Here is a 15807-nt window from a genome sequence, read left to right as displayed (position 1 = left end):
GCTGCTCAGGCTGGACAGGAAGGGGCACCAGGAAAAGCTGCTCAGGCCGGTTAGGGCAGGTGAGTTTTCCAGGCGCACCACCAGACTTCTGTGGGAATCCTGGGCTTATTGTGTAAACTGTCCTGCTGCGAGGGTTAAACTGAGATACTTCATATAAAGCATTGATCAGAGTACCTGGCAATAGAGCTTAAATAAAAATATTAGTGTTAAAAATGTGTTATTAAAATGCAAAGTGTTACATTCTTATTTCCTTTTAGTTTATAAATTGTTGTTCAAAGGCACTTGGAATGGGCCAAGGAGAAGACGCTAAATATTGTTTTAAATACTATGTTTACCTTTACTCATTTGGATTATTGGTGTCAGATGAGTTGTGGTATAGCCACTGTTAATGGAATCGAGTCTTACTCACCATATTGAGGATTTCTAGATGATAGAGACTGGCCTTCGGGACTTTGTCATAGTTGAAATGTTGCCTTCTCTCCAAGTGTCCGTCAGCGTCACCATGTGAGGCATGCCAGTGCATGCGTGCTGGCACGCCTTATGTTCCTGTGAGATGGAGCGCTGGGTTTTTAACAACTTTTTTTTTTTACTTCAAAACATTTTAACCTTTTCTTGTAAATTTCTGCTATGTGTGCAGTTTAAAATAGTCATCTACTAACTCAGTGTTCAAAGAAAATGCTAGCCTGGAATCTTAAGGTAACATTGGAAAAAAAGTTACCCTCAAGCTACTAACTGAAGGCTTGCTTGATCCTTTGCTTTTGAGATTGAGATGTGTCTTCATTTTACCACGTTGTCCTGATTTCTTCTGTTTGCTCGTTGCCTTTTCGAGGGGTCCTTTGTGCTTCATTATCATTCTTTATGATGTTCTGCCCAGCTAAGTGTCTTCCATTTGCCTCAGGCTTTTCTTGTACTCTGGATCTCCCATTATTTGTATTGTCCACCAGCTGCTGTTTCTGCGTACTGATTGAGGGGCCACTGCCCTCCTGCTGCCGCTGCTCCCACCGAGCTGTAGCTGAGCAGGGGACACATGCACGCCCAGGAGCCTGTCTGTGGTGAGCTCTGACTGCTGTTTGCACAGACGTCCTTCTCGCACAGAAGGCAGTGTCTGCAGCTCCCACCCTGAAAGAGGATGTTTCCCTTTGTGTATGTGCACATTTGTGCACACAAAATGCAACCCATGTTGGATTTAAATTATGGTGATTGGTACTATTTAACTCATTTAATTCGACTAAGCCTTATTCTTTCTAAATCTTTAAACTATCTGACAAACTGTATTTTTGACATGTTGGTGTTCTGTTGCTTTTGTGGCCTCTGAGCTTTTTCAGTCAGCAGAGACGGCTCTTAGTGGACTCTTGATCAGAGGATGCATTGAACTCCCAGCCACTTGTAAACACTGTTGATGCAGCACTGATTGTATCCACACCTGCTTCTCTCTGATGACCACGTCCACCTGGGTCCTTCACTGAAAATTGGGAGGCTGGGGGCTGGTAGGAGGACAGTGGAGTTGGGAGATGATTAGGCGGGGTGTGTGGTGCTGAACGGGTTTTGAATGGTTTATGTGACTGCTTCTCTAACTTAGTACAAATAATTATAAACTACTTAAAAGTTGGTTTTTAATTTTCAGAATTTTAAGTGATTTCTTTGTAGTTTGGGACAGTTGTAATTACATTTTTTGTGTGTGGTTTAGAGAAAAGAGCACTCACAGTTTGGGGTCAGAAGACTGTTCCATGGCAGGTTTTCCCCTTAACCAGGGAAGTGACGTTGAGCAACTTGTAATCTGTCTGCACCCTAGTTTTTCTAACTGGAGATCATGGAAGGAGATGGCCCTCCCATCTGTAATGGAGACGAAAATGATAACGTGTAAACGTTCTTTAAAAAATCCAGGCAACATGTGATGTTTATAATGATGGTAATGATAGCTAGTCTTTGTCCTTTTAAAGTACTGAAAATAAAAAAAAAAAACCACCTTCAAAGTGAATTAAAACAATCTTTTTTAAAGAAGGTGTTTAGCAAGCCAAATCTAGTAAGTCAAATCAGCAAACATTGAAATCAATGGGAAAAACCATTGGGAACTTGTATTTGCAAGGCTAAGTTGTCATTTAGGCTAAGGATTTGTTTTTCAACAATTCTGTGAATGCTTAGCTTTCATAGCAACAAGGAAGATTGATGGGAGTGAAATCCATCCTATTAGGGGAATCATACGGGGAGAAGACTGATTGGGGTAGAGAGAAGAGAGGGCAGCGGTGTGTTCTAGACTTGAGAGCAGAGCAGAGTCACCTGTGCCCATCACGAGGCTGGATAGAGAGAAGCCTCGGGCAGGTTGGGAGAAAGTTCCTTATCTGATGTTTTTGGAGCTAAAAGAAAATCTTCCCCAGTCACTTGAAAATAGTGTCAATCTGGCCACAGAGATTCTGTCCCTAAGCACACGCTTCCTCCCTCTCATTCTAAAGGATCCCACAGCCCCTTGGTCTTACAGTACGAGTTGACTTTCGCGACGGCTCCATTAACTCTTGTTGGGGAGGTTACAAAGAGAGCCCAGCTCTGTTGTTTGTGAGGTATGCCTTTCTGAGATTTCAAAAGGCCACTTAAAATTTTTTTCTTACGGAATAAGAGAGTGGAGTTGTTGACAGTGCAGCGGTCATTCCCTGCAGGCTTGCTGTTAGGGGCATGCGTGCTCAGTGGTCTGTCTGTAATGGTGACGGTCTGGAAACGGCCTCAAGCGCTCACCAGGGAATTTTATGTGAAGAAAACTATTTGTGTATTTACATTGTTTCGAGCATATGTTTATAAGCACAGGAAATGTATGATAGAGACATTTCTATTGTGGTGAAATACATGACATAAAATTTACCGTTTTAACCAGTTTTAAGTGTACAGTTTAGTGGCATTGAGCACATTCACGTTATTGTGCAACCATCGCCACCTTCCGTGGTAGGGAACTTTTAGTCTATTCATTTTTGCATGGTTTGCATCTCTTACAAGAAAATGAGTAAGATAACACATAAGGCTTTGCTCTAGCCCTGGGACACTGGACGAGTTCGACTCTTGCCGTCTGTAAGTGGGATGAGTAGTAGTGCCCCTCACAGCTTCGTTAAAAAGATTAAACCAGGGGCCGGCTGCGTGGCCAAGTAGTTTGTGTGCTCTGCTTCGGCAGCCCGGGGTTTCGCCAGTTCGAGTCCTGGGTGCGGACATAGCACCACTCATCGAGCCATGCTGAGGCGGCATCCCACATGCCACAATTAGAAGGACCCACAACTAAAAAAAATACACAGCTACGTACTGGGGGACTTTGGGGAGAAAAAGGAAAAATAAAATCTTAAAAAAAAAAAGATTAAACCAGGGTGGGTGTGTGTTTCTGTGTGTATTTGTATTTTTCAGGCTTGGCACAAAACAAACACCACGCTAAGTGCCAGTCTTCTTTTTATTAGTCACATATGTGATCCTAAGAGTGTGAATGAAAAATAAGATTCATGGGGGCCAGCCCGGAGGCGCACCAGTTAAGTTCACACGTTCCGCTTCTCAGCGGCCTGGGGTTCACCAGTGTGGATCCCGGGTGCGGACGTGGCACCGCTTGGCAAAAGCCATGCTGTGGTAGGCGTCCCATGTATAAAGTAGAGGAAGATGGGCACAGATGTTAGCTCAGGGCCAGTCTTCCTCAGCAAAAAGAGGAGGATTGGCAGCAGTTAGCTCAGGGCTAATCTTCCTCAAAAAAAACAGAGAAAGAAAAAAGAAAAAGAAGATTCAAATCCAAGTGAGGTGCTGCGTGGTGCTGCACAGGTGGGACGCTGTGCTGCCAGGTGCTGAGTAGGGTGCAGATTTGAAAGTAGAAATAAGTTAATATTCTTAGTGGACTGTAATGTCCTATTCAGAACAGACTTTAAGTTTCTGAACTATGCACAGTTTGTAAAAGAAGTGAAGACAGCGTTTGCCTCTAGTGGAGGAAGCGCTGGGTCCTCACCCGTGCGCCCTGGCTCCCTGGTGCTCTGTACGCTGGATTATGTCCCCTGGGAAACATCAGTTGGTAGTATTTTTTCAGTTTACCAAAAACTTAATAATAGTGTTTTCTCATGTTTAAAATTTCTTTCACAAATTTGTCCTAATTGTTAGTCGGCTGTTACTTGAAAAAGCAAAAAATTTTAACTGAAAAACTGGAAATACTTACACTCATCAGCTGTTTCTTTTTCTGCTTTTGGTCCTCTTGGTCGTAGTTTGTTTGAGGACATGTGCTTGTTTGTGAGTTTAAACTGCATATATATCATCAGTCATATTTTCTGCAAATAAAGTGCCTCCTTGCTCGTGGGGGAGAAGGGAGCTGTCTGTCTGGGGAGTTGGGTCCCAGCCCCTCGGCAGCTCACAGGTTAGGGCGTGTGGCTCACGTGGCCTTGCCGCTCAAGTTTCCTTACTGTGCTGTCATGGACACCATGGTAACAAGATGCTCCTGTCGTCGTGTTTTTAACCTGGAATACCTGTCCATTTACAATTGTCTATTTCTAGTTAGTATTTACATGATGTATGTGGAACGGACTAGGAAACACAAGACAGCTCTTTCAAGAGGTCTCACTTCAAAATGCATGTTGCCATTTGAAAGGGTTAGAAATGAAAGAAGTTCCTTTCATGTATGAGTCCTTTTTGAATTCTTTTATGTCACAGTTGTGTCTTAGCTTAAAATTATGTTTATTGTTAGTAATAATCTGTGCATTATTTTATTGCTTCACCTTTAAATTGTCAATAGTGCTTGACGGAGATATACAACACGTGCAATACAGAGACATACGTAGTACTGTAAACATCTCATCACTGAAAATGACTGAAAAATATTTGCAGTTGATTCCTTCCAAACTAACCTTTTGTGGGTTTCACACTCCCTTTTATAAATTAAGTAGTAAAAAATATTTTATTGTGACCATTCATTCATTGAAATTAATGACAATTTGTGATTCACTGAAGGTTAAACAGGGAATTAAAGATACCAATTTCTATAGTTATATTTCAAAAAAGAGAAGAAACCTGTGAGTTTCTGTGGGTTGTGGTAGAAATACCCAGTAGGTGGTAGACCTCCATTAAACTTGTCAGATATTTGAGTAGCTGCTCTGCAAGACATCCCGCTCAGTGATGAAAAGATGACAGCTCTGCCTTTGAGGAGGGTGTGGTAGATGAGAGAGAGAGCAGATGAGACGGGAAATTGTTAAAACAGCAGCTCGATTCGGATATGCGTCCCAGAGATTAGAGTTGTGATTCTCTGAACCATTACTTGGTCGTGGCCACAGAAGCCTGAAGGACGCGCAGTGTTCCGTTCCCTGGAGTGCCGCACTCACAGACTCTCCACCCCGCTGCACCTCCCACCCCTGCCACCTGGTGAGTTCTGCATGAACATGGAAAGGAGATAGAAAGTAAACTTAAAGAAATCTTTTTGAATGGTAGGGTGAGCAGGAAGCTGATAGAGGATGTTGGCACTCTCTGAGAGTTCCCTTCCTGGTGCGGTTACGTGGCTCGGTACTGCCATCACTGGAGGTGGCTGTGCTGGAATAGAGGGTTCATTTCAGAGTCTTATGGATACTTCCTGTAGAATCAGTTTATATAGTGTAGGTTTGTTTTCTTTCTTTCTAACCAGTTTTTTTCCTTATTGTAACTTTAAAATTCAACACTTCAGACATTTTAAATCATGAAAATTTATTTCCAAGGTAGGTGGATGGTATGAAATGATATCCGAAACATTCGTGTGCACACACACGTTTATGGAGAGGTGTTATTAGTAAGGACATGGTATCAAATCCCAGCTCAGCCAGCTATCTCAGAAGCAGTGTGTGTCTCATATGGTTATGGGGATTAAATATGAGCAACTATACGTGAAGCTCCCAGAACGGTGCCCGGCACATAAGGAAGCATCAGATGCAGAATAATGTGAAGAGTGTGGTACTACTGGTTAACAAGGGGTTTGGATAAGTACCTAGAAACCGGTGGGTAGAGAATACTTCTGGGAGAATAAGCAAAATTGGAAATCATGTTTTTGGGAAAGAGGCTACAACCTCGGGTAGAGAGGGGACACATATTTTGTTGTCAACTTTTTGAACCATTCTTTTTTTTAAACCATATATTAATTTTTAAAAGAACGCCATGTTTCAAGTAATTTAAGAGATTCTACTTTAAGACAAGAATCTATATCCATGTTCTTCTCAGATGGCCCTGCTGAGGCACCAGTGACCAATGGGAACACGACCACAGTGCCAGCCCTGAATGATGATCTGGACATCTTTGGACCAATGATTTCTAATCCCTTACCTGCATCTGTCATGCCCCCAGCTCAGGTATGTGGTAAGAATATGGTTTTACATGATTGCCGCTTATTTTCTTTTTGGAAAAGTGTCAGAATTTCAATTTCGAAAGACTTGTTTCTGAGCAGTCACTGATTTGAAAGCCTCTGTTCTTTAGACCAGGGTTGGCAAACTAAGCCTGCAGCTTGTGTCTGTCAATAAAGTTTTATGGGAACACAGCCACTCCATTCGCTACATCTTGTCTGTGGCTGCTTTAATGCTGCAAAAGCAGGTTGAATGGTTAGACACTCTGGGACCACAGAGCTTCAGTGTGCACTGTCTGACGTTTACCAGCTTGCTTTAGGAAACAGGTTTTTTAGCATGAGCAAGTGGGAACACTCAGACTGCGTGAACCTTGCCTGAGATCAAGGAGCTCACTCACTCCAGAAGTTATTAACTGGGTGTGTCAACGCTGACCAGCAGCCACTCGTCTCAGGCTCGACCGAGCCATCCCCGGGAGGGTGTTTGCCTCTGCTTGAGGAAAACTGAGAATCAGAAGTTCTAGCAAATTCAGTCCTCATGTTCTTCTTAGGAAGGTCAACTGTTTACAGTTTATCTTCATCAAAGCTTTTAAGCCATAAAATCTTTTTTTTTATTTTAGTGGCTTTAAAAAAACTATTTAGAACATAATATTAATGATCAGGATTTTTTTTTAAGTATTAATGGTAAAGAAATGTTGAATTGCCTTCTTAACGTTACATGGAATGTTTTGCCTTTTTTAAATTGTACTATATTTAAAGTGTATAATGGTTTGATATACATACCCATCGTGAAGGCACTCCTACCATCATCTTAATTAACACACCCATCGCCTCACATATTTAACCTTTGAGGGTGAGAGCACTCAAGTTCTTCTCTCTCAGCAGATTCCAGTCGTACAACAGTGTTATCGACTGTAGGCGCCATGTTATGCATTAGATCCTCAGGCCTTGTTCATTTATAATTGGAGGTTTGTGCCCTTTTACTAACACACCCCCACCCCTTGCAAACCACCATTCTGCTGTTTCTGTGAGTTTGACTGTTCTTTTAGATTCCACATGTAAGTGATGTCATACAGTATTTGTCTTTCTTTAAGATGAAATAGATGAACTTTCAGGAATACAGTTTACTCTTAGATATACAACTTTAAGATTCTATTTTAAATATATACTTTACAAATAAACAACCAGTTTGTTTCAGTACAGCATAATTTTTGAGGTAAAATATATTCCTTTCTCTAGAAAAACTGAGCCAAGTGGAAATTGTTTCGATGGAAAGTTTTAATAAGAAAGAACCTAGGTTGTATTAAGACGACTAATTACATATATTTTTATTACATATATTTATTATTATGATAGTCATTGTATAATTACTACTGGAATTGAGCAAATAGATTTCTTAGGAATAATTAGTTTAAATGGATCTTTATCAAAACTGCAGCATTAATGTTTATTTTCAGGAAAGATAGCTTTATTTTATGGTTTTGCTACTTCTCCTCCCCCTCCCCCAACACATAAAAAGAGAGACTAAGTGTTGCCACTATTGTGTCAGTTAACATTAATTACCTTGTGAATTTGTGCAGGCCTGGGTATGCATATGATAATAAAAAATTCTCTAATGCTAGTATTGTGTCTTTGGAAGGACGCATTTAGGGTATTTGACAGTCTGAGCATGAAAAGCAGTTTCTTTCGGTCTAGCGTTCTAGTGAGGCTTTATAATCTGCTGAACTCCTTTAGATGCCACTGGGTGAGAGTTGCTTTTCGACTGCTGGAGAATCACACCCCCGTCTGAGGCATCGGTGTGCCTCCCATGTTCTGTCCAGCGTCAGAGCAGCGAGTGGACCCGTGTAGACCTCACTGGACTCTTAGGTAGCGCCGTGCTGAGGAGTGTGGGGGTAGCTCCCCCCGCTGTGAGGGTTGGGCCAGCCTCATGCTCTGGGCATTCTGATAGCATAGAGGGCTGAGTTTTTCACTCATACCGAATTCTGTTTTTGTAACATTGTTTTTGGACCAAAATTGTGCCAGACATACTGAGCCCTATAAAGTATTTGATGAACAGAATTATCTGTCACCCAAACTAACATGTAAAGATTAAAATCCAGGCATGTTTTCAAAGTAATGTTTTTGAAAATGGGAGGAGGGTAAGTCAGGTTAAAGCACACATTTTATACATACACTGCTACTTGGTAATGCACTAGTTTTGGTGGGTTTTTATTATGTGAAATTGACTGGAGACCAATAGGAATTACTCTGAATCCTATATTTGTTCACTCCTGATTTTATTTTCTGAGCACAGTACAAATTCTAGTAGATTTTCCTACTCGGTTGAACATGAGATCATTGATTTTACTATCTGCTTTACTCGTCTGGCTGTGTAGGCTTCCTGAGGGGCTTGGAAATACCCAGCTCACCGGAGTGTACATGTGTGTGAGGGTGCAGGGGAATCGTTGCCGAGTCCCCAAAGGTGACATGTAGAAGCCATCCCTGTCCTGTCCTGTCTGCAGTGCACACGCACCAGCTGTGACTGGCCCTGCTCGAGTGCTCTCACCTGTCCTTGGTTTAGCCCTAGGATCCAGACAGCCAGAGGGCCTTTGGTTAGGGATCCTTCCTGCAGCCTCCTGAAGTGTCACCTGACAGGCAAAAGTTGTCCCCTTATCCTGGAGTTCTAGTGCTGGCAAATGGAGCGCTGAAAGAAAGAAACCGCTGAGTGCTCACTAGTCATGCTCTTCGGTTGGACTGTTCTAGGCGGTGTCCGTGTTGAAGTAGATGTTCCATATTGTCTGCCTTCATCCGAAGAAAATCCATGTTTAGAGCCTGTATTAGTCAGGCTGCGCCAGGAGACTGGAGTAAAGCTTTTGCAGCCACTTGGGGTTTTCTTGTAGTTGTCTCTCCACAGGGAATAGACCTCATGGTTTTGGCAGGTTTTTAGATTAAACAGACACTAAACATGATGAAAAGATCAGTTAGAGATCTAAAAAGACAACAACAAAACAGCAAGCTCATAGATACAGAGAACAGATGGGCGGTTGCCAGAGGCGCGGGTGGGGGCGGGGGGGAGAAATAGATGAAGGGGCTCAAGAAGTAAAACAAAACAAAACATCTGTCAAATGAATGAATGTATGTTGGCTGAACTGCAGTCTGAATCATCTCATAAAAACAGAATACAGAATTGATTTTACTCATTCCACTTTCATTCAACGTTCATTCAATAAATAGTATTTCTAACCTAGTGTTTTTATCATAATGTATGCATATAGCTCATGAGTGAACAAACATAAATTTAACCATATTGGACAAAAAGAAAAAGATCACTGAGGGAGGTAGTTGCTTGTTATCTGACAACATTAACAATGCACATTGTGCTTAAGCCTGCCATTGTGCACAGCACATCTTGTGGTCACCAAGCGGTTCTGTAAGGTAAGTATCCTGTTCTCCTCATTTACAGGAGTGAGACGACGGGGTGAGTAGAGGGCAGGAGGTAGGAAGTGGTGGGCAGAGCCCTGGTCCTGGCGGGCTGCTGCAGGGCCCACACTCTCAGCCTGGTGATCTGCTTCTTCCCTGGCAGTTCACATACGTTGTGCTCAAGCACCTGTTATATTTGCTGTTCCATCATGTCTAATTTCTTACACATTTCAGATCTTTTGCAAAATTAAGTGGCTTTTTCTTTCCATCTCAAAATTCTTGCTTAATTCATCATAATAGATTCAAAATATTGTTCTGCTTAAAGTAGTTTGTGAATACAATGCTTGGATGATAATTTATTGCAAGGTTTTTTAGCCAAGACTTTAAATATTTTAAGTTTGTTTAAATTCAAGGCAAATCATATACATGATCTTTAACTTCTACTTGCTACTCACTTTATTCTATAGTTTGAGAAGACTTTTAGCCAGTTTTTACACTAGTCTTGGTAGAATTCTTTGAAACTCTTCATATCTAAAACAAGTCCATGTAAACAAATGTGAATGTGATTGAATATTTAATGACCACAGATCATTAAAGTCAGGTTATCAGTTGTGATTGTATAATACTGTGTGCAAGATAGGAGATTACGTGAAAATTTTTGTTTTGTGTTAAATCTCTGCAGTTTATTTGCATTTATGTTCATTCACCCCTTGTCTGAAAGTGGAGTGCAAGCTAGGGTCGAGAGTGTAGTGGCTGATGTTTGCTGTGCTTCATTTCTGGATAGACTAGAAGTGTTCTCAGGTGGGTAAAACTGACCCAGAGGCCTCCTCATGGCTGAGCAGTTACGTTTGCCTGCTCCACATTGGTGGCCCAGGGTTTCACTGGTTCAGATCCTGGGCGCTGACCTAGCACCGCTCATCAGGCCATGCTGAGGGGGCGTCCCACATGCCACAACTAGAAGGACCTGCAGCTGGAGTATACACCTATGTACTGGGGGGCTTTGGGGAGAAGAAGAAGGGGGAAAAAAAGTTGGCAACAGATGTTAGCTCAGGTGCCAATCTTAAAAAAAAAAACTGATTTAGATTAGGCTTATAAAAATATCACAATGCATCTTTTGGGAAACAAGCCCCCCCCCCCACGCAAAACAGACAAAATCAGCCATTACAGGAGCCGGTTGCAGTCTGCTGTAGTTGTAGAAATGTTCTTTATTCCAAGGAAGGGACACCAGTTCCTTGAAGCACTGGTTGCTGAGGATGCCTGAGGCTCTCCCGGGAGTGGTGGTCCTCAGGCAGCAGCCACATACCATGTGGTTGGGATATGATGGGCAGAAACTGTTAGTCTAGCAGGTGAACGCAGTTTATTACGAAAGAGCTGTGATCTACCTCTGCTACGTGAACAGGTTCAGGGTAGGAACATTGTGCCTTTATCCTCGATGTTGTTCTTTCGTGTGTGGGCTTGTGGAATGATCTCTCTAACGTCACCGTTTTACCTTCCACAGTTGTTTACTCTCTGCCTAGTGTCATAACTTCACTTGGACTTTAGGTGACGGATGAGCTTTGTTTTAGTGCTTGTTTTGGTGTCTGTCTTAGGGCACGTCCTCTGTACCAGCAGCTGCTGCTCTGTCTACAGTAACCTCTGGGGATCTGGATCTCTTCACTGAGCAAACGACAAAATCAGAAGAGGTGGCAAAGAAACAGCTCTCCAAGGACTCCATCTTGTCTCTGTATGGCACAGGGACCCTTCCGCAGCAGAGTGCTGGTAATTCAGCTTGAAGTCTGCTTTCAGTGAATTGCAGTGACGTTACTAAAAGGATATCCTTTCTGGTTATGACAGTATCACTTATATTTCTTACCTATTTGTCTATGTAGTGGGTGCTTTTGTTGTTGCAATTTATACAACTACAAAACTGAACCGAATGAGGCGTTAAAATTAAAAAGCATGTACAGGATTCACAAAACTTTATTCATTCGAATTAACAAGCTGTGCACATAATACTTAATATTGTTTCACAAGCTTACAGGGCATGGATTATCTTTGAAGAATTACTTAAATTGGATTTACATGAAATTTATAACTTTGTGTACAGTATGGTATTTTCTCTGCAAGTAAACACCACAGTCTGAACTATCACAGGGATTCCAAAAAAGCTTTGGGTTTTTTTAAATGATTATAGTGAAATACTAGCATGGTAAGATTTATTGTTTATACAGTTTTAATGTCAGACCATTTCGTCTAAAATAATGAGCTGCATTTCACAAAGAAGCTGAAACTGTGACATCCCAGCTGCTTCCATTAACTGCAGACACAGTCAGCTCCGTCTCTGGTGGAGGGGCCAGTGGAGCAGGTCGCAGAGGCAGCACGTGGTCTCCTGGTTTCACAGTGGGTGCTTTCTGTAGCTGTTGCGTAGGATTCCTTTATCCGAATTAAACTTGCTCAGGTTAACAACTGATGTGTCTGCATTCGGGACATAACAGCTCTGAAGGTGCAGGTGTGAGTGGGTCTGAGGAGGCGGAGCAGCCAGACTGGAATTAGATTTTTTCTGTGGGTAGTTCAGAAAGGTGGTAATGCTTTTTCTTTGATTACAGAGGTGAGTGCTGCACCTGGATATAACAGCTGTTTTCTTTATTTTCTTTTCTTGCTTCTTATGATGCAGGTGTGTTTATGGGACCCACAAATATACCATTTACCTCACAAGCACCAACTGCTTTTCAAGGTTTTCCATCAATGGGCGCACCTGTGCCTGCAGCTCCTGGCCTTATAGGAAGTATGATGGGACAGAGCGCAAGCATGATGGTGGGCATGCCCATGCCCATGCCCAATGGGTTCATGGGAAATGCACAAACTGGTGTGATGCCCCTTCCTCCGAACGTTGTTGGCGCCCAGGGAGGAATGGTGGGCCAGATGGGTGTGCCCCAGAGTAAGTTTGGCCTGCCACAAGCTCAACAGCCCCAGTGGAACCTCTCTCAGGTAGGGGTCATTTACTCTCCAATTTCTCCAAAATCAGAGAAACCAGATTCAGTTTCTAAATGGTTTTATTTGTATTTAAATCTAACGATCTAGCAGAAAGAATTGAGTAGGGATATTGTATAAGGTCACAGTGTCTATAGATATCCTGAACTTCTATCAGATAGACAGATGAGCCGTCCTTGGCCCTGTATTGAGAGTATTCAGACTGTAGCAGTGGAAGTCATCTTGGGGACCCTCGGAGACTCCCTCTCTGCCCCTTTACGTTAGCACAAGGCCCTAACTCAGCTCCTAATGTGTTGGGGCGTTGTTATAGTGCACTTAGACCAACTATCTTTACTAATTATTTTTGGGTTTTTTATAACTCACAAATTAGAAAAGAGATCTGGCCTCATATTCTCAAAGTGCTATTTTATGAGGGATGTAGGCTGTTCTGCATGTCATGTGGCTTCTGGCCATGGATTTATAAAAATCTTTCCAAAAATTTTTGTAGAGTTGTATTATGTTTATGTTTAAAAAGAATATCACTAGTTCAAGAATTCCCATAAGATGTGAACAAGCTCACATTTGTCTTAGCCATCCCTTCATATACAAAATCTTGTTTCTACTTATTAGTTTAGAGCCAAGAGCTGATGTTTCAGTATTCCCTCCTTCAAACCCACTCCTCCTTGAGGGCCCCCTGACTCCTGCTCCCCCTCGCACGTGCTGCTTGCTGTGCTCTCAGTTTGCTGATCTGGGTTTCTGCTCTAGCAGCTGCTTTACCTGGAGGGCATGTGGGGAATGGTCAGTATTGCCCCATGATGCTGCAAGTTACTTTTACTGTCATCGTTTAAAGGAGTAGCTGTATCACATTGGTCTCCACTCTCTGGGAATCGCAGACATTGTAAGTACGAAATGTCAGGAGCAGCTTCCGTGTAGGCAGCATGCTGAAGCACACCTGCTCAGCTTAAGGTGCGGGGTGAGCCCTTGTCCATCATGCTGAGGGGAGCGCTGTCCTCCTCCAGTCTCCCTCAGTGGGACCTGCTGGCCAGCGACAGGTGGTTAAAGCTCCTTTAGTGGGTATGAAGAAGTGATCTGCCCCTTCAGACACTTCTGCATGATCAGTGGCATGGTTAATCTTAGTGTCTTTATTAAGAATATAGTCCAACCCTGAGCCCAGGTTTTTAACCTGCTCTGTGCTGTGTGGTAAATCTTCTTGCCTTCCCTTCACTTATCATCAATCTTGGAAGGAAGAGAACTACAGGGAAGGGTTAAGATGCTTCTATACAAACAGGACTCCAGTCTGGAAGAAAAATACATGTAATCTTACACCTTATACCATATAAGGAAAGTTAATTTTAGATGTTTATGTGGTTAGCTAAGCAAAAGAAAAAATGTATGCCTTATGACCATGGTTTTTAATACTCAGAAAGTAAGTATATAGAGCCGTTTGAGATTTCTAACAGCAATCATGTGCAATTTATAATTTTGGACTATTGCACTTTCTAGAATGTCCTTAGTCCTTAGTAGTTAAAGCACAATATCCTAGTACAGTTGAAAGTTACACTAGTGGACTCGTCGTATAACCATATACAAATTCAAAGATTGCTTTGGTACATTTTTTTGGGTTGTGGCTGATCTTTGGGGGACAAGAAATTGAGTCTAAAAGATGAATAGATACATTGAGATCACTTTATGGACAGGCTAAAAAGTGGAAGAAAATAAAGACTAAGAAGGGAACAGAGTAGCTCTTTGCTTTCTGTACAGGAATAATTGTATGTTGTTGCTTGTACCCAGGGCTTTGACTGATTTTCATGTTGATGAAAAACACTATAATTGCTGTTAAATTTCAGTATCTCTTCTAATAAAACAGGGTGACTATTAAAAATGTCTAACTGTGGCTAAGGAAACAAGGGTGAGGAGTGATGCAAGCCTCTTAGACTGAGCCTTCTGTGTCTCACAGATGAGTCAGCAGATGGCTGGCATGACTCTCGGTGCGAACCCTCCTGTGGGCCTCGGCCAGCCCCCCAGCACCACGGCAGGATGGTCCGGAAGCTCATCAGGTCAGACTCTCAGCACGCAGCTGTGGAAGTGAAAACTGCAGCGCAAGCTTCCTCCAGCACACGTGCCTGACACTCCTCGCTGGAGCGCATCGAGTCCCCTGTTTATTCATGTACATAATATTTTTTTCTTTTCCCCCATTTGTTCATATTAAGAATTACCTGATTGGCCATGTGGTCTGTCCTGATTTAATCTGATGTGGTGAAAAGCAGGTTGAGAAACCATTTTGTGTCCAGGGCAGCTTTGCTCATATTTCATAAACCACATTGTTTGAGAAGCTGCTCAGTCAACTTGCATAATCAGTTTTACTCTCGATAAAATTATAGATCTAATGTTTGCATATAAGGGAAGTAGTTATCATGTTAGTAATACCTCTAACAGTATAAGCCTCACCCCAGATTAGCCCGTAATCCTGTAGGAAGGTACTGTACGATCAAATGTGTAATCATATAAATAGAATGTCAGTGTGTCACTGAGCACTGTTTCCTGGTGTATCCAGAGTCCCTGATTTCATCATTCACTTCACTGTGCTGTGGTTACGATGTGCTTAACAGGGAACGTGGTTAGTGAAAGGAAGATAAACCTGGATGTTCCTGCAAAACGTACCTTAACGAATGTTGAAAGAATTCAGATTTTATCTGCCTCTCTCTTAATTTGGATCTCTTCTATACATAGTGCTCACATGAAGACCTTTCTCTGCGCTATACACAAACAGGGTAACCAAACAAAGCCACTTTCACTTCTTGAAGGTATATCCAGGTTTATGACAGTAATTGTGTTTACATTTTATGGTGCCTAGTATTGACAAATGTTATAGCCCTATATTAAACAGATGAATCCATAGACCTTTTTTCTGTGGGTTTTATTTCCTACGATGTATACTATCACTAACCTTACAAAAATTAACCTTGCAAAGTCAGGAATTGGGAACATTTAGATGATGAAATACCAGTCATCTGTTTCTGATACCTGTTCACTTCCACCAATTATAAGGCCAAATGGGAAAACAAGTATATGCAATACTCAGAATGGTCCCTGCAGTGTCACTGAGCTGTACTGTACGCAATACTCAGAATGGTCCCTGCAGTGTCACTGAGCTGTACTTTACGAGA

The 15807-nt window shown here is 42.1% G+C and overlaps 2 protein-coding genes across 4 annotated transcripts in view; one reads left to right on the top strand and one right to left on the bottom strand.

Moving 5' to 3' along the window:
* Positions 1-15538, top strand: part of SMAP1 (small ArfGAP 1) — a 160322-nt gene extending 144784 nt beyond the window's left edge. For all 3 annotated transcript variants that reach the window (XM_046639545.1, XM_046639546.1, XM_046639547.1), the window contains 4 exons: positions 6178-6305; positions 11281-11449; positions 12345-12658; positions 14598-15538. In XM_046639545.1, coding sequence (XP_046495501.1) covers positions 6178-6305; positions 11281-11449; positions 12345-12658; positions 14598-14729 — 743 coding nt within the window. In that variant the 3' untranslated portion in view covers positions 14730-15538. The remainder of the gene's footprint in view (positions 1-6177; positions 6306-11280; positions 11450-12344; positions 12659-14597) is intronic.
* The window catches only part of B3GAT2 (beta-1,3-glucuronyltransferase 2), a 54127-nt gene continuing 51040 nt past the window's right edge, over positions 12721-15807 (bottom strand). The window contains exon 5 of the mRNA XM_046639548.1: positions 12721-13937. The gene's annotated coding sequence lies outside the window, so the exon portion shown is untranslated. The remainder of the gene's footprint in view (positions 13938-15807) is intronic.

Source organism: Equus quagga, chromosome 15 (assembly GCF_021613505.1).
Source record: "Equus quagga isolate Etosha38 chromosome 15, UCLA_HA_Equagga_1.0, whole genome shotgun sequence".
NCBI lineage: Eukaryota > Metazoa > Chordata > Mammalia > Perissodactyla > Equidae > Equus > Equus quagga.
Note: the sequence above shows the minus strand (reverse complement) of the source record. Positions and strands in the feature narration are given on the sequence as shown.